General features: G+C 38.1%; 1 protein-coding gene across 2 annotated transcripts in view; it reads left to right on the plus strand.

The window, feature by feature from the left end:
* The window catches only part of tmtopsa (teleost multiple tissue opsin a), a 118,454-nt gene that overhangs the window by 88,130 nt on the left and 8,230 nt on the right, over window positions 1-22,094 (plus strand). Inside the window, exon 4 of one of the 2 annotated variants that reach the window (XM_017702454.2) lies at window positions 13,871-15,751. The exons of the other annotated variant lie outside the window; for it this stretch is intronic. Coding sequence (XP_017557943.2) covers window positions 13,871-14,092 — 222 coding nt within the window. The 3' untranslated portion in view covers window positions 14,093-15,751. Of the gene's footprint in view, window positions 1-13,870; window positions 15,752-22,094 lie in introns of those variants that run through there. 2 annotated transcript variants of the gene reach the window in all.

The raw sequence follows: 22,094 nt of genomic DNA on the forward strand, positions 1-22,094 counted from the left end.
TCGATATCGCAAAATGTTCTTCCACACACTGCATGCAATTATCCACTTCCACCAGAGAGGTCTCCAAATCCCCAGATCTTGCGTAGTGTAGCTTTAAAGCCTAAATAAGATAAGATAATCCTTTATTAGTCCCACAGCGGGGAAATTCACAATCAGAATATTGCTGGATTCTTTTGAGACCCCTTTAGTAGTCTTTCGAGGTGCTTGTTACGCAAAAGTAGGTTGTTTGGTATGAGTTTGGGATTTCTTCCAAAGTGTGTGACTGCACTTTTTCTTTTTCTTCCCCATGTTGGGTTAGATGTGAGCTTTCACCTTTTTGAGGGAGAAAAAGTTCTCTGTCTGCTCTGTCTGTGATTGTTGTCAAGCTCAGCTTAGAAGAGGGACTCTATCACTACATCACTGGCTCTACACCTCACTGGTGAAACTGCAAACTTGTTCCACAGTATTTAAAAGCATCCACGATAACATTTTTAATACTATGCTATACAGAATCACTGAATACTAGCACATACAGGACTGCGCGAAAGTCTTAGGCACCCAAGACACATTTTCAAAATCTATTTGTGTAGTTTGTGTTTATTTGCTGAGAAAAGTGTTATTTGAATAAACAAAATTTATGGAATATTAATTGTGTGTGTGTGTATGTTTGTGTGTGTGTGTGTGTGTGTGTGTGTGTGTGTGTGTGTGTGTGTGTGTGTATATGTATATGTATATATATATTATAAGTATAAGTATAATAATGTTTACCCATTTCCAAGCCTCTCCTCGAGGAAGTCCAGTATTATATGTAGTTAAAAAGCAGCTCCTGGTTTGAATCAGTGCTTCAGTAAATTGAGCTCATGATGTCATTGATGATATTGACGAGTCTCTGTGGCGGCTGTGAAGGTGTCAACAAAAAATATGGACCCAAGAAATTCTTGTTACTCTTTGTTTTTCTGTTTATTTGAATTATGAATACGACTTTATTCTAATGTATATTGTGATAAACTCACTGCTGTGCTAAACTGTTTAAAATTTGCTTAGATGTCTAAAACTTTCGCACAGTGTTGTATCTATTATATAGTAATATAAAAATGGACTGCCCAGAGAGTTAACAAGTGAAACAAAGCAGAAGACGGATATGTAGATGAGTACACTTTGAGTGAAGGCCACGGACATCACATCTCTCTTCACTACACAAATTCTGTCATGTACTTGACTGAAAACTCCACACTGTGTCTGCACTGCAGCCATTAAAGCACTTTCTTAGAACAGTTTGACATCTAGTTAAAGAACTTTAAACAGACAAGATCATAGATGGAACATGTGATTAATTCAGAGCTCTTCTTCAGGGCTCTTGGTGACAAATGAAGTTGACAGCAAAATGAGCACTTTTCCTTGGGCTCATCTGAAGAGTGGGATATTCTATTTCACCCCATCAGAAGAAATCTAAAAGAGAACTCTTTACTGTACATATAAACTGTCCCGTCTTGTCTGTACCGAAGAAAAGCCCCCTTTCATAATCCGTGTGCCATAAACCTCTAAGATGAACGATGTGTGCGCTTCATGTGGCAGCGCGTGTAATGAGCGATGACTGATGTTTCAGGAGGTTCACCGTACTCCAGCCGAAGAACAAAGATTCTCCTGTATGTCATTTTCAGTCTTCAATTCCTCCCAGCCCGTAACTATGGAAACTGTGAGTTGAGGCGAGTTGAAGACTAAAAATGCTGTACAGATTCATGAACCGTTTCCCGACCAGTGAAGACCACCGAGAAGGATGGCAGAAAAGCTCTGGTGAGTTGTCTTAATCTGACTGCTTTCTGATGACTGTAAGAGCGGGAAAAATATCTGGAAAACAGTGGAATGTGTTGGAGTTCTTATGTAAAATGTAATCTTTGTGTGAATCTTGCAGACCTGATTTTTAACCCTTAGTCTAGCATTATTGCTGCCATTTAGCTACACTATTTAAATCTCTTGGTTATATAATTAACCAATTAAATGGCCAGGGCCTGCCAATGGGCCCAAATGTCTTACTACACACTACTTTTATAAGAATAGCTCAACTAGTTTGCACTGAAGTATCTGTAATTACTAAATAATAAGCATTAGTAATATGTAATAACTCTAGGATTTTAAGGGTTTAACAGTAGTTACAGTACTGTGCAAAAGTAATAAACCTCAGAACAATGGACTGCGGAGTCCAGACCCCAACATCACTCAATTACTGGGCTTGCTTGGATTCTGAGAAACTGAAACTGCAACCAACTGGCTGAACTTTGTACATGTGGAAAAATATCCCTGCAGATTTCTTTGAAATACTGAAAGTGAGTCTTCTGAAAATAGAATAAATGAAGGTCATTTAGCTCCTCACAATCCAAGTAATCCTAGTAATTCAGTGATGTTGAGGTCTGGACTCCGCAGTGGTCAGTCCATTGTTCTGAGAACTCCAGCTTCTTCTTTGCTTAATTTGCAGATGTTATGCAAGAGAAAAATCTCCTTAGAACTTAAAACTTGTGGCTGTTTTGACTGGAAATAAAATAAATAAGGACTGATCTCTGACTTTTGCACAGTGCTCCACATGTCCAGTTACATTTACATTGACAGATTCGAGAGTCCGACTTTACATTTGTATCAGCGTCAGATGTTCTGGATGTTTTTCTTTTGGCAAAGCAAGACCGTACAAATGATAATGTTCTCCAATTGAAATCATATTAATACATCTATTAATCTCCTTCCAAATGTGGTATCAAGTTTAAAATCTCCGCTTCTGACAATTTCTCCAGTTGAGCATGAGTGAGAGAGAGAATTCATACTTTTGTCATCACCAGAGATTCCAAAGGTTAAACAAAATGCAATCTACAATCTACACAATTCAAGAGGATTTAATGTCCCATGAAGTCGAAATGCATCCCGATAGTGTATTCACGTCATTCTGCATTTGGAGTGGAAATTCAGATGGATACATTTTTGATGAATCAGTTTCTTTCGTCCCAAAACTAAATCATTTTAATATGTCTAACATCTCTGTCATATATGCATAAAGGAGAGCTTAAATCTGATCTGACCACATTTTACATTCACTGGTGTTATACGAATATGATGCAACTCCAGTGATTTTGTACAACTATTTAAAATCACTAATAAAAATGATAGACAGCATTATTTAGACAATTTAAACAACCCAGCCATTAAAGCACATAATACTAGTGCCACATGGAAGATATTAACTTAAGAAATTATTAATAAATTATAGTGAGCAGGTGTGGACTTGCCTTCTCATGCCTTGAGATCATGTCTTCTCATGCTTCCTCTCTGATGGGCCTCGACCCAAAGAAGCAGTTTATTAGAACTGAAAACACTGTGTTCAAATGTGGAGTCCTGATAACAGCAGCGACCCAAATCTCTGTGACAGGTGACTTTTTAGAATAAGATTTGTATTTTTTAAATGTATTATAAAGTTAGTGATATGAAAATTTCTTTAAAAAAAATATTGTTTTACATTTAAAAATGTTTTCTTAAATGTTGAAAATTGGTTTTGTGACGACCTGTTTTATAGATGCAGAGAAAAATCTGAGAACCATCAGGGAAAAGTAATATTTAATCTTAGATCAACTGTGTAAATGTACATCCTGACCTTTGGGGCAGTGCCTAATATTTTTAGCGTCTTTTTAAGCCCTGCAACCTTTGTGACATGGTTTCACCTCCAAATAGAGAATGACCCATGTGCATTCTGTTCTGGCACCCTGTAGTCAAACGCTTATAGAAGTAGTACTTATGAGCCCAGTAATACAGTACTGAATATCACATTTCATGCTTGAGATCATTTTCAGCATAAGGGTTTCATTAGAGCAATTTAAGTCGCAGTGGTGGTAAATTAAAAACAACAAAAAAAACCCAAAAGCTAACAGTATCCCTCAGATTGTTTCATTGTGTTCATATTAACTTGTAAATTGGCTGGAAATTGTAGAACTATGTTAAATACCTAAGGAAAACTAAAGAACTGCAAAGGAATAAATCTGAAACTTTTTTCTCTGTAATAATACCTATGAAGACTTGAGCTATTGGGATTTGTAATACATGACCCAAACCACAGGCCACGCCTTAGCTCTATTTCAATGCCTCTGATAAGTCAGAACTCTGACTTTTTATTAGTTTTGGAGAGCAAAACTATTTCTACAGGAACTCAAAAACAGGCCAGTGGAGCAGTGAATAACCAAAGTGTTTCTATGAGCAAATATCTGCTGCACTTCCATTTTACTGTTCAGTTCCTTTCTGACAGATGAATGTACTGGAGGAATGACCCCTGATGGACTGTCGCATAGCCCAAATTTTAGAAACAAAGCTTAGTAGAACTTCAGGAGATGGTGCACTACATGTCCAAAGCTACTCAAACATCATCTCATCCAATGTGAAATCAAATCTTCTGTAATTAAGGTTATTGATAAGCGGTTTGGCCTCTTTGCTTAGGTAAAAGAATCTACTCCTGTCGGAAGGCTTTGCGCTAGATTACTAGATACAACATTGTGGTCACCATTTGATTGCAGTCACAAGAATGTCAGTGAGGTCTGGTGAAGATGTTGGATGATTGGGTTCACAATCATCTCAAACTCATCCCAAGGATACTCTCCAGAGCATGATCACTCCAGCCCATTCCAAGAGTATTTAATGAAGCTTAATCACTTCAACATATCCCCAAAGTGATGAATGGAGTTCAATCAGTCCAATTAATCTCAAAAGTAGTCTTCAGATGTTTGGGTCAGTCAAAGTCAACGGTTGGAGGAAGAATCAAGTAGTTTTTTCAGACCAGGCTGAGTTTATCAAACATGTTTGATTTTCCTCGACCCAACACTGAGCATGATCTAGTAATATAAACTACTCAACAACTCAATCTCAACAGATTCCTGCAACAGCTAATCAAAACAGAGTGCGAAAGAAGAAAATACAGCAAGGATAAACTCCAAATGCTACAAATGCTCAAGGGCACTTCAATCACATTCTTTTAAGGGGGATGGAGCTGGTGACCTTCTGGTCACAAGGCTGGTTCCCTAACCTCCAGCCCATGCCTGCTCCCCTCACTCACATGTGGAGCTCAGCTTTTTAATGAGCTGGATTTGAGGCATGAGCCCAGCTGAGTTTATATATGTTTAAAACTCTAAACAAATACTTCACTGATCATATTTTCAAATCCCTGAGCCTCACTTAAACATGTTTACCTGCTGGTTCTTTACTGTATCAGCGCAAATAGCAGAGAAAACAGCACCAGCAGTGAATGCTCCACGTTTATGCATTTGCGTTTCCTTGTAAGAAGAACGCAAGAGTTCATGAGTTCACTTGAGTTCAGTGAGTTCCATTCCAAAAACCAGTCTTAAAGTGTAAGATGCCTCTTTTATAATCTGTTAAGACTTTAAAGGTCATGGAGTGTACCCAAGGGTTAACTGATCCCAACTCATCCTAGAGATGTTCATCAGTCCAACTCATCTCAAATTTATCCACTTCAACCAATGTAGCCTGAAGCTGTCTGGTGGAGCTCCATAACTCCTCCTCATCTGAAAAGTATTTAATGGAACTTGAGTACTCAAACTCATCCCAAAGGTGTTCAGTTAAGCTCCATCACACCAGCTCATCCCAGAAGTGTTCAGTGGAGTTCAGTCAATCCAATTAATCTCAAATGTATTCAATAGTATTGTATCCATCTAACTCATCCCAACTCATACAAGAGCTTTGTAGAGCTTTATCACTTCACCTTCTACTAACCCAGCCCAAAGATGTTCAGTGGAGCTCCAAAACTCCTCCACATTTCAAAAGTATTTAGTGGAGCTTCATTACTGAAACTCATTCCAAAGGTGTTCAGTGGAGCTCCATCATACCAACTCATCCCAAAAGTGTCCAGTGGAGCTTCATCACTCCAATTTATCTCAGAAGAGCGTTATCCCTCCAACTCAAAGGTGGTCAGTTGGGCTTAGTCATTCCAGCACGTACCGAGAGCTTTATCCAACTCAATCCAAGGGGGGTCATTAGGGCTCCATCACTCCGGATCACCCCAGAGATGTTCAGTGGTGCTTCACCACTTCAGCTTATCTAAAAGATGTCCAGCTGAGCTCTATCACTCCAGCTGTTCCCAGCTCAGCTCAGCTCATCACATCATTCTACTCACGCCCAATAGGTTCAGTGAAGCTTTAACACTCCAACTCATTTCAGTGGTTTAATTGGAGCTCCATCACTCCATCTCAGTCCCATTCAACCTAAAGGTATTAAGCTTCATCCCTAAATCTCATTCCAAAGTTGTTTAATAGAGCTTTATCACTGTACGTCACGGTCAATCAAGCCTCATCACGCCAGCTTATCCCAGATGTGCTCAATAGACCCCAGTCACTCTAACTCATCCCAAAGATATTCAACTGAACATTCACTCCAACTCTAATTCAACCAGAGGTGTTTGATGGAGCTTCATCACATTAGACAAGTAAAAGCACATTCTCTAAAGTTCAATTGCAAGGACATTTACACCACTCTAGCTGACACTTTGCATTGTACATTGGCTACTCTACTTCTAATGCTTTTCTATGGAGATTACATGGCTATTTGTGCACAGTACAACATGTGAATGTTTTAACATTCAGTCCACTATCTAGAGGTGGTGCCTAGCGGTGGTGAACAGTAACAAAGTAAATGTAATTTGTTACTGTACTTAAGTAGTTTTTTTGTGTCTGTATTTGACTAAAGTTTTTCTTTAGTCGACTTTTTACTTTCACTCCATTACATTTCAAAGTCAAATATCTTACTTTTTACCCCACATCATGCAAAATCTGTCATTTCTTTTGTCTTGTGTGTATAAAAACGTTACATGTCAAAACAAAAGAAGCACAAAGCAAGAACACCAATCAGGGCCCAGCGGTCACTTTGTTTAGAGCTGGTTTTGACCTGTTGGTCATACTGACCCAGTGCAGCACGCGGTTCAACGTCAGCGCAGCAGCGTAAAACTTTGGGAGAGTCTGTTCAACATAAATGATGAACTAACCTAACTTTGTGTAAATAGAGCACAATATAGAAATATGTCCACATATGCAGTCGAGACTGACGCGGCTTTTTTCTGAATTTCTACAAACACCATTTCATTTTATAGTAAATGAGTTTGGGCTGGTTTATGTTTATGAACAGACGCCTACAGATCAACATAGTAAAGGAGCTCATCTGTGATCCTGAGTTTAAAGCCAGTTTTTATTCAACTTAAACTCGGAACTAAGTTGTAAATAAATCTGAAACTGAAACTTTGCTTGTGTGTAAAAAGTGATTTCAGAACTCTTAGTACTTTTACTTTTGATACTTGAGTACATTTGAAGGCAACTTCTTTAGTACTTTTACTCAAGTGGAGGTCTAAAGGGAGGAACTTCTACTTTTACTGCAGTAATATTTTACCTTGGGTGTCTCTACTTTAACTCAAACCTCTACTTTAACTCTCCACCTCTGGTGTCTACTTTGTGTGATAGTGTTGTGTGAGATGTCTCAGCCTTTACTGCAATAAATTTGAAAGGGTGAAAGTTCTTTACTGTTGATCATACAGCAAAATCCCCCATGTAGCCCCTCCTAAAGTGTTAAGTGTACCCATGAATGGTTTTGTCATTGTCTACATACATGTTGTACGCTATGTCCCTTTCCTCTGAATGTCTGTTGGAGCTTGACCCTCAGTTCTTGCATTTCTTGGAGAAATGTAGTAGACTTAAAGTATACATGACACATGTGAAGTATACTAAGTACACTACGTTTTCCCAAGGGAGGTAACATCACAAAGTTTGTTGGATCCAATCTTTTTTTTTTTCCACACTCTCAATTCACAGAGCTTGAACCTTAAGCAGATTTCTTAAACAAATGAATAGACCCAAAGAGCTCAAATATTCAGCCATATCGTATTCATCACATGGAATGTGAAAAATGTGAGGAAATGTCTTTTCCTAAGAACCAAACCAATCAATTCCACATTTAGAAAATCCATAAAGTCCTTTGATCAGATAAGAACACGACCCTTAAAGAACAGCCACCTGTGGTCTTCTTCTTCTTCTGGTTGTCCATGAAAGTGAATATTTTAATAAAATTGTGGAAAGGTTGATGTTTTTATCTGCTGGTGTTCTCCTTTGCAGAACTTCAAAGAAACCAAAGGAAAGTATTTTTACAGAAACCATAACTGCCACTACACAGAGAGCTATCCAGCCAAATGTGGGGGCATTGAGAGAATTTACAGCTGTTGTCCTGACAGCATAGAATCAAAGAAATCAATTAGAAACAACAGAAAGCGGTTTTATTAACCGGGCTATGTTTTGTTTTTTCCATCTGAATTTGCGTGACCAAATCATAAAGCAAATTATTCAGTAACTGCATGAAATAAATGTACATTTTTATTTTATTTATTTATTTTTTGTAAAAGCTGCCCTCAGATTAACATAATGTGTTTGATGGTCACACTTATTGCTCTATGCTTACAATTTACTGCTGAAAGCCAAAAATCTCAGACGTTCTTTGTGTTCTATAAAAGTAATGTTTCCAGAGCAGATCACTGAAGAGACACCATCTGTTTATAGTTCATAACCCAGATTTGGGGAAAAACGGGGCGACTTTCAGTAGAAAAACAAACTGAGTTCAGCTTCTTTTATTATAAGGGTTTAAAATGACATCTATTAGACTGGAGAGAAGAGCTACAGCCTCATACGACGCCCAGCTTATAAATGTAGTTTATGAAATATGAAAGTTATGAAGATGTTATGACTAAGCGCGTTTTGGAACCACCGGTGGTCTCAAGGAGTTGAAAAGGTTAAAGACTGCATAGGCCATAGATGTATCTTGGAACACCAAGTAGATTAACATATTAAAAAATCTAATTTGGGCAACAATTTGCTCAACATGTTCACAAGCATTTAGTAATCAATACAATAGCAATATATACAGTTGTCTGGAAAAGTTTGGGCACCCCTTTACAAATGACATCTTGATTTTCTGAGTGAAAATAAGTTCAAGTCCTCTACAGAGAACACACAAATGATATATATTGTTTTATCTGCAAAATTAATTGAAAATTGTATTTATTTGCAAAGTTTAACAGATTGAAAAAATAAAGCATGTAGTATAAAATGTGCCACATCTTTTGCATAGGCTGCATTTTAGATTAGATTTTTTCACCCAATATGTCAAATTCAGCAAATAAACAGTAATTCTATATTAAAATATGTAGAAATATGTTCTCTGCAGAGGATGTCATTTGAAATTGGGTGCCCATTTGCTGTGAGATTGACAGACTGACCATCTTTACATGCTAACTTGGCCGGAAATGAGACTGAGGTTATATGACTTGGCATCCAGAAAAACTACAGAACTCCATGAGACGGGCATGAGGCAGATAAGGTTACAGCCCTTGGGGAATAATATTGACGGGGAGGAACTGTCAGATTTCCATTGTTTTCCCATTAGCAGTGAGATTAGCCATATCTTTTAGGTCTCTCCAACTAGTAAAACCCAGTCTGAGAGAAAAGCTACGTTCACATTACAAGCCTCATTGCTCAAATCTGATCTCCCTGACACGATGGTTCACACTCATTTAGGCAGGTGATTCAAATCTGTCATTAATGTGAACGAACTGGAGTCCTGAAATGAGCCACATGCGGACCTCCTACTCGGTAACACCACGTGACTGAATCACATGCATCATCAGCACAAACTAATGAGCAGAACAAGCTTCGCTGTGCAGATAATTTACTCTGATCGGCTCTCAGCTTCATTATTACAGTGAGATGAGCTGCTTTTCCCCCGTTTACAGACTTTAACTTCTGTTGTGCGCGGCTGCCATGGTAACGCTGAATGATGGCGCACACGCAGTGGAATGAATTACAATCTGGGCGTCACATTAAGGTGTGGCATGGCCATGAATCGGATATGTTGAATTTGAAAAGATCAGATTTGCATCCACACAGCCCTGAAAACATCAGATCTGAGTCACATTAAGGCAAAGAATCGCATTTGTGCCACTTCAGCCTGGTAATGGGGATGTAGCCTAAGACTACGTTTACACAGAAGGTAAAAGTGGCCCAAATCTGATTTTTCTTCGTATGTGACACATGAGATGTGTTTGTGTGTCGGTGTGAACAGATAAACGGACTGAACCTGACATTTTCAATTCCAATTTGAGACGCTTTCATATATGGTACTGAAATCTGATCCGTATCCGATCCGACTCAGTTTGACCAGCCAGATCAGAATTCATGACTTACGTCAGTCCAACTCGACATTCATCATAATTTCATGCTGCTGAGATTCAAAAAATTAGGATGATGTTTCTGCACCCAAAAGTTAGAAGAGACTTATCCCAACCGTTCTGTGTTCAAAAAGGTTTTGAAGGAATTGGCCGAACACAGACATGAACCAAAGAAGTGGCCGTGGCCGAATAACAAGCCCTCTTTACAGTGAACTTGAACACAGTAAAGATGAAATAAAGACGCAGACAAGAGTAAGGCTATATTTACACAGCAGGTAAAAGTGGCTCAAATTTTCTCATGAAATCTGATTTTTTTTTTTTTTTTTTTTGGCTCAAAATGTGAACATACATCATCTAGAAGATGGAGAATATTTAAATCCTCCTTTTCTTGAAGCATCAGCATCCCTCCAAAAGTATTTTGTTGCATCTCGCAGTGATGCTGCTCACTTATTTCCGGCACGGTCATCAGACTGAGAAATCCGAAAGAAATCCGAGTAAGAGCTCCCAAGCACTGAGAAGTCTGATTACTGAGCTGAAGTCCAGCCTCTTTATTAGATTTCTTAATCAGATTTCTGGACCTTACTCCAATCTCGAGTATCGGAGTATGCTGTTTACACGACCATTTGAATAATCAGATAACAGCAGAAATCCAATTATGATCAGGTTATAGAGTGCATGTAAAACACACTCACTTATCTATAAAAAAAAAAGGACAAACGTATAGATCAAATTTGTCCACTGACTAAATGTGGGAAAACATGATGTCTAATTATTTATTGCACTGCATATAAAAAGCAAGATGCTTATATCCAAAATACTTCATATTTTCCCCAGTTCTTTTATAAAACCTGAGAACTGTTTATTCATTTTGAAATTACATATGTAAATGTAGGAGAAAAGTAATAACTGGCCCTGACATCGTGTTGTCAGCTGAAAAGAACATTGCAAACATTCTGCATGAGTGCAGTCTTTCTGTGGCTGTGCACATTTGTTTGCAGAGCATAAAATCAGAGCTAGTGATTATTGCATAATTGCACAGTTCACTGCTGGACTATCACCAAGTCCAGGCCTGCTCCTCTGACCTCAGCATATTTGTTCAGTTGATGATTACAGCGTAATTTTAATGCGGCGCTGGGCGAGACCCTTCCCAAGAGACTATAAAGTGTATTTTATCTGCACTGAATGGAGGAACACACAATTACGTCTGTCTTCCACGTTAATTACAGACATCAGGATTATTCTTCGCCACTACACTATCACAGCAATTATTCAATTGCAAATTGTATAATTGTCCTATTGGGGCTGAAAATGCAATTAACTGAGCATATAATGTCATCTCAGAAATGGTAGTGATGACAAAGTGCCACTTGTATTGTCCTCTTACGAAAGCAAAAAAAGACAAATGCCCTTAGGATAACAACCTGAATGGAATCTAATGAGCAGAAGGACAGCATTAATTATACCATTCGGAATGATCATCTGTGGAGCATAGATGATGGAAATGGGCTCCTGTTTTCACTCGTATGTGGATGTACACTGTAATGGACTCGGAGGCAGACTGTAGTTTACTGCATACAGAGAGCTGAGCTTTATGTAAAACTTGTTGTAATGCAGTTTTTGTTGCATGTAAGCAGTTGTTTATTAAATGAAACACAATCAACTCTTTGTAACTGAAATGACTTCATTGTTGATTATACAGCTGAAAGGCAAAGACAGGAGCAGAAAGACACCTGATGCCATTCAGCTGCCTGTAGGAGCATAAAAATACAGATAACACAGAAGCTCCAGCAACTAAAACGTGTTATCCGCTTTTTCAGTCTTTAGTGTGTCCACTTTTTACCTTTGATTACAGCTTTCACTCTTTTTCAGGAGACTCGCTCCCCCCCCCCAACCCCCCACCCCCCCCCAAGTCATTTTGGGCTGGTTCTTTCGGTACATTCATTGTGAAATTTACATACAATGTAAAAGAGAACAGGCCTTTTCAACGGTCAAAAACTGAAAAACCACAAGAATTGAGATACGACGTTTTCTTCTGACAGCAGCGATATATTAACAGAATTAAGGTATATGGTCACTGATGTTTAGCAGGTCAGTTAAGTCTCAAATGTTACCGATGTAATATGCTTTGGTAATGATGTGGGTGTGGGTGGGGGGTGGGGTGTGTTAGCAAGACAAGGCTTTCGATGATATATGTGTGTATTTAAGTATGTGTGTGTATGTATATTGCAGTGATCACTCTTGGCTATCATTTAAAAGACTATGTAGGCATGTCACATACAAATAAATAATATAATAAATAAAAATAATGCATGTCTTATTTACAGGCTTCATTAATGTCTTTAGATCAGTGGTCAGCAAATTTACTCCTCTTCTAGTCCTGCATCTAATGTTACTGTATACTACTGTAGTACCTCTGCACTGCTATACTACACTTTATACCACTAGAATAATTCTACACTAATCAATACGCTACTCTAATGACGGTGTGATTCCGTGACATTCGGTATTGTTATTTAGTGTTTGATGCACACAAGGACGTCTGAAGAAGTTAGATTAGCTGGAGCAGGTGTGACAGATTGTAGTCGGTACTGGACTGGACAGATGACAGTAGACCTTCAGGAACAGGGGTGGTGACCACAGCTTTGGAGCATCACTGCTGCACTGTCCTTTGAGCATGAGTGATGTACCTTTCCCCTGTGAAACTATGTACTGTCACGTAAATATGGATGGTCTGCGCTGCTGCCTCAGTTTTTAATGTGCCATCTTTGTTAGTGTGGTGAAATATGATGTTTAATAGACGTTTCTGAGCCTCTTTGCTCTGCTAGGTTGCTCTACAGCCCACCAGCTCCATACTTATTATATATCAAGCAGGTGAAGAACGGTGAACTGAAGTGTTTATGACTGACAGAAGAAACTATAATCATTGGCAAAGGGGGTTATAAACATGTTGCAACACAGGCTAGACTCAGATTTTACTTGAATATCAACCTTTAAAATAACCAACATGCACTTTGCTTAGATATAGCCATTTATTATTATTTTTGGCTGTGCAGTGAGGTTTAAACGAGCTAAATGACCACAAAGAACCGTCTCCTTTTCTCAGTGAGGCTCCTTGAAAGCTGCACATCCTTTCAAACCCATAGCACTGAGTCGTCTGCTCACGGTGGATGGATGGACAAACACCTGCGGATTTTTTCAGATCTGAAGCAGCTTGATTTTCTCAATGAAAGCTTTAAGTGGTGTTTATCTGATGGGGGCCGTTTTAGTGGTCTTCCAGGTGGTTGTTAGGTGTCCCGTTTTTTTTAGGTAGCTTTTTGTCATTTTCTCAACTGCAGTTTTGGAAACATCACTCATTTTCCTTTGACTTTCTCCTTCCTTATGCTAATTGGTTATTGTTTATCTAATTATCTAACAGAAATATCTCCTGAAAATAACAACGTATGGCATGTGTGACTGTCTCATGTGAATACTTTTATAATTATAAGCGTAATTGACCCAAAATACCATACCCCCCACCCCCCAAATCTAAGAGTTCTAAGGGTTAAAGATCTTTTTAAAGAATGTGTGTATAAGTCCCTACAAAACAAACATGCATGCACATTCAGTTGACATTAATTCCTTGATGTGTTTCACCACTGCATGCGTTTCTGTCAGTTCTACAGATGTTTCCGGGCGCTCCTTAAATGCGAGACGCCACAGCGAGGCTCCAGCTTGAAGAGCTCATCCAAAGCACACAAACCCACTCGAGCCATGAGACGAACTGACAACAACTTTACCTGCATGGCAGCTTCAGTCGGCCACACGACAGCAGCGCCCCCATCAACAGACGCTGCGAAACCGCCGATGGTATCCCTGGTGGCTCACTACAACGGCTGAGGGTCATTCTGAGGGTCATTCTTAAAACAAAACTTTTAGCTCAGCGGCTTCATCTCCAGCAGGAGCAACAAGGAACTCTTACAAGATCGAAGAGCATTAATGGTGTGTGGCAGTGATGAACAACAGCCCACCAAGGGCGGTGAGCTGTGTGCACTTGCTGCCCTTTTTAATGACTATTTGTACATTTGAGTCTGTGCTCAACATTTAAATGAGGCTACATGGGAGCCGTACATTATTTGACAACTGACCAGTCCAATTCCTGTTCACCATTTAAGACTTGTAGCCATGGATTGAATTCTGGGCCTTGAGGCTTTGAACAAAAAAAAAAGCTTTTTCAAAAATTCCTAACACCTCCAACTTGTGCAGAAACAAACCTGTGCCTGTAAAGTGCTGATGACATCTTAAGTGTGATAATGTTGCCTAGGGCCCAGCGCTAGATCTCCGTTTTGCCTCCAGGCAGTTATAATGTTCGTGAATTCCAATTCTCTGGCAAACTGACTCTCAACAAAGAGGAGGATGAAGATATTGAGTCTGTCTTGGGTACATCAAGGATTTCAAGCAGCTTTTCAGGCTGCTTAAAACCCAGCAACTGTCTCTAGCGGCGTGTAGAAGACACGCCACTCTACACAGACTAGTTATCAGCATGATAACGGGCTAACGCTAGCTGGCACCACAATATTTACCTCAGAAGGCCTCCTTTTCTGCTCTAGATTCAGGGAAAGTTTTACGGCTGAGCCTGTACTTGTGGTGGAAGGTTGATGGGAATGCTGAACAGCTAGTAAATCTACAGCAATTAACAGCAATTATGTTGCAAAAAAACTCTTCGCCCCACAAACATCACATGCTATTTTGCTAGCTCGCTAGTTATGATCACTCATCTCCAAAACCGTAGTTTTGATTGTTGCCTCAGGGACTGCGTCTGCTTTTCTTTCTAGAATTGATGAGTCAGTCTCATGATCAGCTCTTCATTTGAAGGCTACCTACATAAGGATTTAACATATGCATCATTTTTAGCAGTTTAAAAAGCAGAGCTCAAGTATTTGAGAACAGCTCATGTCAATAATAATGTTTTATGAAGTTAATGACAATTGTATTGACTTCAATGACCGACATTTATATCATTCTATTTAACACTGTTATGAAGAACCTAAAAGGCCCAGTGAAGAACACCATATACTGTATTAGTTAGTATTATACCGTAAAATATATATGGAAATCATCATGAGGGCATCAAAATATTAGTTTTCTTGTGAATAGTACTTTGTAGCTTTGGAGTGGAATTAATTTCCATCAGTTTTGTTTAATTTCTTTCTGCAGGCCCCCTGTGGCCATTCCACCAGTGGAAGGGAAATCAACTTGGATATTTCTAATGAATATAATGAAACAAAGTCCTGTTTTCCTGTCAGATTAAATATAGTACACCACTGGCTCTGTGTGTGAAATGAGGTGACTGTTGAGCTGCTAGTGAGCAATAAGGGGTAAAACCTAACAACCCTGTACAACTGACACAATAGAAAATAGCATTTAAACACAATAAAAACGTGCTTGATCACTTAAAGACTAAAATCCAGTTAGCTTCCAGTTTTGTAAATCACACATTTCCATCAAAATAATTCCATCAATATGGAACAAGAACAGAAACAAAACCCCAGATCTCTTAAAAACAAATAAATAAATAAAATTATATAATTACTATATTAATTCATATAATAACTTCTATAGGGCTGGGCAATATCACAATATATATTGTTATTGCTATACATTTATTTATATATATATATATATATATATATATATATATATATATATATATATATATATATATATATATATACACACACACACACACAATTCACAAAAAGTTGGGGATATTTGGCTTTTAGGTGAAATTTCAGGATGAACCTAAAATGCTCTCTAACCTTTACAGGTGAACTTATGTGACCTTCTCTAAACTTTTGAATGTCCAGCTGTTCAATGTTTCTATACTTTTTGCACAACTTGCTGTTCTCTAACAAGGAGCTTAACGGCAAGGTGGTGGTGGTGGTGGTGGTGTTACAGTGTGGCCAGGTGTGTCTAGTCAATACAGAACTGCTCTGCACTTTGTGAGTGGTACAGTGACCCAGTGGCCCAAACTAATGAATAACATCATTAATCCAGTCATTGTGCCTCTGCATGAACAACACAGGCCTCATTTCATCTTCATGGACGACGATGCTCCAGCTCATCGAGGCCGCATCATTAGGGAACGGCTGCTGGAGATTGAGGTACCTCAAATGGAGCGGCCTCCACTTTCTCCAGACCTGAATCCCATAGAAAACCTATGGGGTCAGCTGAGTCGCTGTGTAGAGGCTCGTAACTCAGAACCTCAATGACCTGAAGGCCGCCCTTCAAGAAGAGTGGGAGGCCATGCCTCAGCAGACAATAAGTCGACTTGTGAACAGCATGAGACGTCGTCGTCAAGCTGTAATTGATGCTTGAGGGCACATGACAAGTTATTGACCAGGCATTTTTGGGGGGGTAACATTACTCCCACCACTGTTGTTGGCTTGTGTTTCATTACATTATCTGAGATGATGAAATCACCATTGCATGCTTCTACTCAAATGCCCTACATTCATGATATAATATCACTGTAGCGAGAACTTTTTACGTTTTCTATAAATTTCACCCGAAAGCCAAATATCCCTAACTTTTTGTGAGTAGTATATATAAAATACAACACTTGTTGATGGTATAAAATTGTCAAACTGTGAACACACTGTGATGCACTACTGATCAAATGAATATTGTGACCTATCGTCTATGGTGAAAAATTGCAAAAAGTATTGCAATATTATATTTTTGCCATATTGCCCACCTCTAGTCTAAAACAAAATACCAAATGTCTGTGAAAGTTCATCAGAAATCAAAAGTTTATCATGACGCACTAAAAAACAGAACATGAAAACAAAATATCAAATGTCAAAACAAATTTCTTCAAGTTCCTTCCATGGACTTTCTGTCTCCTGTTTAGATGCACTTTGTACGGTTATGAGTTGAATTAATGTATTTGTTATATTTCAAACATGCATTTGATGTTTCTGCTACAAAACTTGCCCCATATCGTAACTGAAGGTCCTTTCCAAACGTTTTATGGCTACTAAAGGCCCTTATGTCAATATCAGTGTCTAATGTGGTCTTGTGATACCTGACACAGGCTGTTCATAAAAGCTTAAGTATTGCTTTTTAAATAAGTATTCAGGGCTTATTTGTGCATTAAATCCTTATGAAGGTAGCCTTCAAATTTGCAAGTGCTTCACTATGAAACAGTTTGTAGTGAATGCTAAAAGAGGAGAGGGTCATTTTAATAAATACAAGTGCTACTGTTAATCATAAGCTGTAAATGTAGAACTGTGTTGTTTTTATGGTTTTAAGTGTGCAAAAACTAATCATCCTGCCTCATAATCATTGCCACTGATTTCCTTTGTTCAAATAGATTTGAAATTGTGCAAATATTAAACAGAATTGGTCTATGTTTTGTAAGATTGCTATATATGCCTATGTATGTCCCATGGACACACGTGATCTACAGAAATTTAAGAAGGGATGATATTTTTGTAGGTCGTCATAATGACAACACAATGAAAATCAAAGACAGTTTATTATGGAATTTTGTTCCAGGGAAATCTTTATATAACACTAGCATTTTTTGGATGGCAGGGAAAGGGCTCACTGTTCTCTACATAAGAGCAGCTCCTTTAGAAGAGCGTGGAGGTGCGATATAAAAGGATTCATGTACAAAGATTCTTCAGTTCCTTAACTTTTTAAAGGCTCTATTCCTGTACGTGTCAGGAGTGTTAAACATGTCATGTCTACAGAGGTGTTGTGCACTTTGTCAACCTGAAAACAGCTCAGTCAAGGCTTTATGTATTTATATACTACCTGCCTTCCAAAAGCAAAAATGCATGACACGCACAATGTCAACAGCATCCGCAGATTCATCCTCAGCTCCTCAGTGATTTTTTTATTTATTTTTTTTAATGTAGCGCATTGTTTTTGTTTTGTGGCTCAATTTTCTTTTCAAAAAGGTCTACACATCTAGGACCATGAATTAGGTTTGAGATTGATCGTTTTGAAGACCTGTGTTTACATAATCCGCCGTCTATTTATTTGGTGGAAATGAAGTTTGTGCTCTTCTATTCTTCCCTTCAGAGTTTGTATTTACTATTATTAGTTCATGGTAGTGAGTTTTTTTTAATTTGGGTACCACCAATAGTTTAAGAACATCCATCGTTTTTTTCCTTTTCTTTTTAATGTAAACAACATACAGTCTTTGTTGCGAAGATAATAGCTTGCAGTTTTAATGTATTAACCCTTGTGTGGTGTTCAGGTCTGTGGGACCCATTTTTATTGTTTATCAAAAGAAAAAAATTCCTTGGCCTTTGCTTATTTTCTGAGAAGAACAGTGATACTGAGGTGTTTAAAAACTCCAGCAGAAGTGCTGTCTGATCCACTCGTACCAGCACAACGCACACTGACACACCACCACCACGTCAGTGCTTAGAATGATCCACCACCCAAATAATACCTCCACTGTGGGGGTCCATGGGGTCCTGACCAGTGAAGAACAGGGTAAAAGGGGGCTAACAAAGTATCAGAAACAGATGGACTACAGTCTGTAACTGTAGAACTACAAAGTGCAGCTATACAGTAAGTGGAGCTGATCAAATGGACAATGAGCGCAGAAACAAGGAGGTGGTCATCATGTTATGCCTGATGTGCCTTCACTCTGTTCACCCCCTACAGATTTATATCACACAGGTGGTGGTGTTGGTCTGAACCCGTAGGGAGTAAAAGTGTGGAGGTGCTGTCCCCTTCACTCTGTTGTCCTCCTACATGGCCTGCTGTGTCTGTGGATGAATGTGTTAACGTATATGTGTGAGGGTGAATAACATGGACAGGCTGCTGACTGGCTACAGCTGCTAAAGCAGAACCCTACGCTGGCCACCTTCTCACCATCTTTTAACTTTCTAAACATATTGTAAACATCTGGTAATTTACATACATTGTGGCTGTATTGATTTAATAAGCAATAATGTGGTGGGTCCACCAGACCACTGAGTAACACATCAACACCACACAAGGGTTAAACGGCAGTCATTTTAGGGAAAGCAGTCTTGTTGGGTTTTTTTTTTGGGAGGGGGCACAGTGTTACTGCCATGTCAGTGGTAGAAGCTCTGGACGTCACAGTCTGTTAAGGTAAGGATTTTTCAGTATTTAAACAAATAAAAGTTTCTGAGTAAATACATTCTACAAATTTTAAGAGTAATATTAAAACATTTTGAAACCATTCATTTTATTACTTATAATTTAAAAGTGTGAATAGTACTAGCTAGCTTACGCGTGGTACATACAGAGCTGTGTCCTGCTGTGGGTGGGGTTGGTTGGCACATAGAATTTGCATTTCATTTGTACATGTGCCAGCCTGCCCAAGTTTACGGCTATTGTCAAAAATATGTTATATTATACAGTGCACCCAAACTATATAACATATTGAATAACACAAGTTGTTCTGACTTTTAAGCTGTGATGTAAATCACAACTTTGAACACAAACTGTTAATGTATTAAAAATGTTTTTTTGAAAAATGACACAACCTCTACTTACAGGACAGGAGTTGTGGACTGCCTACCTCTGTTCAATATGAGCCAATGATTGCAAAATGAAACATGCCTAAAATGTAATTAGGAAAAATGTTATTTGGTTGGTTTATCTTTGTGCTTTGGTATAAGTCTGAATATAGAATCTAAACATTTGTTCCTCCATTCTTTGAAATGATGGCCTTTTACTGTTGTACCAGCCATCCACATAACTTGTGCCCGCCAGCCGCCACTGTGTTGCTGTCCAAAGAAAAAGATTGTAGATTTTTTCTTTTTCTTTATCATTTCAACACATCGACTGTCCTTTTACATCATGTGAGAATTTTGCAATGAATGGACCAATAGAAATGCTCTAAAATCACCTCTTTACCTTAATTTACATTACATGTAATAGTGTTTTTGCCTTTCCTGTAAAGGTACTGTTCTGGAGATGCTTATATATATATATATATATATATATATATATATATATATATATATATATATATATATATATATATATATATATATATATTCTTTTTTTTCATACATTTTGTATTATTATATTATTAGGTTTAAGTTTATTCCCTGTAGAGAATGTGTTAACTTATTTTCAACATAGTTTTTATTTTCCACAAAGCATTTTCCCAGCTGTGTTAAAACGTTTACATGCAGCTGTATGGTACGCATGGGATGTACGACAGCGAGTGCAAACCGTGCCAACCGAACCCCAACCCTCCTCTCTAAAACGACTTCATCATGCATTGTTTATGCTGAGATGAATACAGTTTGGATACAGATTATTTGGGACACGTTTGAGTTCATTTGAGGCCATGATTTTGTCCAGGGCTTACTACTTACAAGTTACCTTTTATAGAACAAGGAAAGCTCTGCTGGCGTGGCAAAACTCTTCATACCCACAAGGGAATATTGTGATTATCATAACTGAATACATTCATTGTCCTTGTCCTGAATTTGTGGTGTGTTAGCCTTTAGTCATTAATCCATGGTACCATGTGGTTTGTTGTAAGATGTCCCAGAGCCCAACCTAGTAGAAGTGTCTTAATTGAGCTGTCCATGCTCTGCCCACAAATGTGTCCTTTTGTAGTACCTAAATTTAGATTGTGGTGTTATTTATACACCTGTTTTGGTCACACAGACAGCAGACAGCATGGGTGTTTATTATAAAGCTTAGGCTAACGTTGGTAGCAAATTCATTGTTGCCTAGTTTCAACAACACAGCCGAGCTTGGTAGGGTAGTAACATTAAACTGGGAGCTTGAAACTGTAATGATCCTAACCAAATACTCTGTGTGTGTGTGTGTGTGTGTGTGTATATATATATATATATATATATATATATATATATATATATATATATAAAACATTAGGTTGAATGGAATTTTGGTAAAAGCTTGTCCATGCATTTGTGGGTGAAACATGGAGAGGTCAGTTGATCGTTTTAACAATGGAGAGGTCAGTTAATCATTTTAACAATGTTCCTAAATCAGAAAGATCACTGCTTCTAACCCTCTGGATGTTCTAAAGCCAACACCAATTCAATCAATCACCTTGCACTCAGATGCCTTTGCGCCAATTAATAGGCAAGACATTAAGATAAATGATGTAGTCCTTATTCTTAATATTTTAAGACCGTCTTGACCGCTTCAAGTGTGAGATGGTTGTGTTTGGCTCACATGCAAGCCTTCACCTTCAAAATAGTGTGTGATAAATGTGACCTCTAAGACAGAACATAAGCCATTATCAAAACCCTGGAAACATAAAATGGAAATGGAATATTGAACAGCCCCTCAGATCTTCTCAGTACAGCATTTAACCCTATTAGACAGTGAGAGGCTACTTGTGCAGTTGTCCATGCATTCGTTTTGTAATGACGTGGTAACTTTTTATTGTATTTACCTACACTTTTGACAAAGGTCCCTAAAGTGGTTCTTTGGGACAATTCCATAGAAGAACAAACTTTGGCTTGCTGGACAATCTTTCAGTTTTTCATAAATGAGTTGTTCATATGTGAAGAACATTTTTAAAGGCCTCATATCACTGACAACTTAATAAAATGCCTCAATGTAGTATATAATCATTATTATTATTTACCATTCAGTCCTCAGTCCATACAGTCCATACAGTCCATATACAGTCATATACAAAAGTTTGAACACCAGCATGTTTATTGATTTTTTTTTTTTTTAATTTATTTCTTTTTTTATTTGAAATAAGTACACATCCTCCTTTTTGCAAATTTTAGCACACAGTTTCTATTTATTTGCTGTATTTCTATTTATTTTCTTAACATATGGGAAAGTAATACTTGAATTAGAAAATGTGCCATAATGTATGCATAGGTCACATTTTATATTTCATTTT

Source organism: Pygocentrus nattereri, chromosome 19 (assembly GCF_015220715.1).
Source record: "Pygocentrus nattereri isolate fPygNat1 chromosome 19, fPygNat1.pri, whole genome shotgun sequence".
NCBI classification, from domain to species: Eukaryota; Metazoa; Chordata; class Actinopteri; order Characiformes; family Serrasalmidae; genus Pygocentrus; species Pygocentrus nattereri.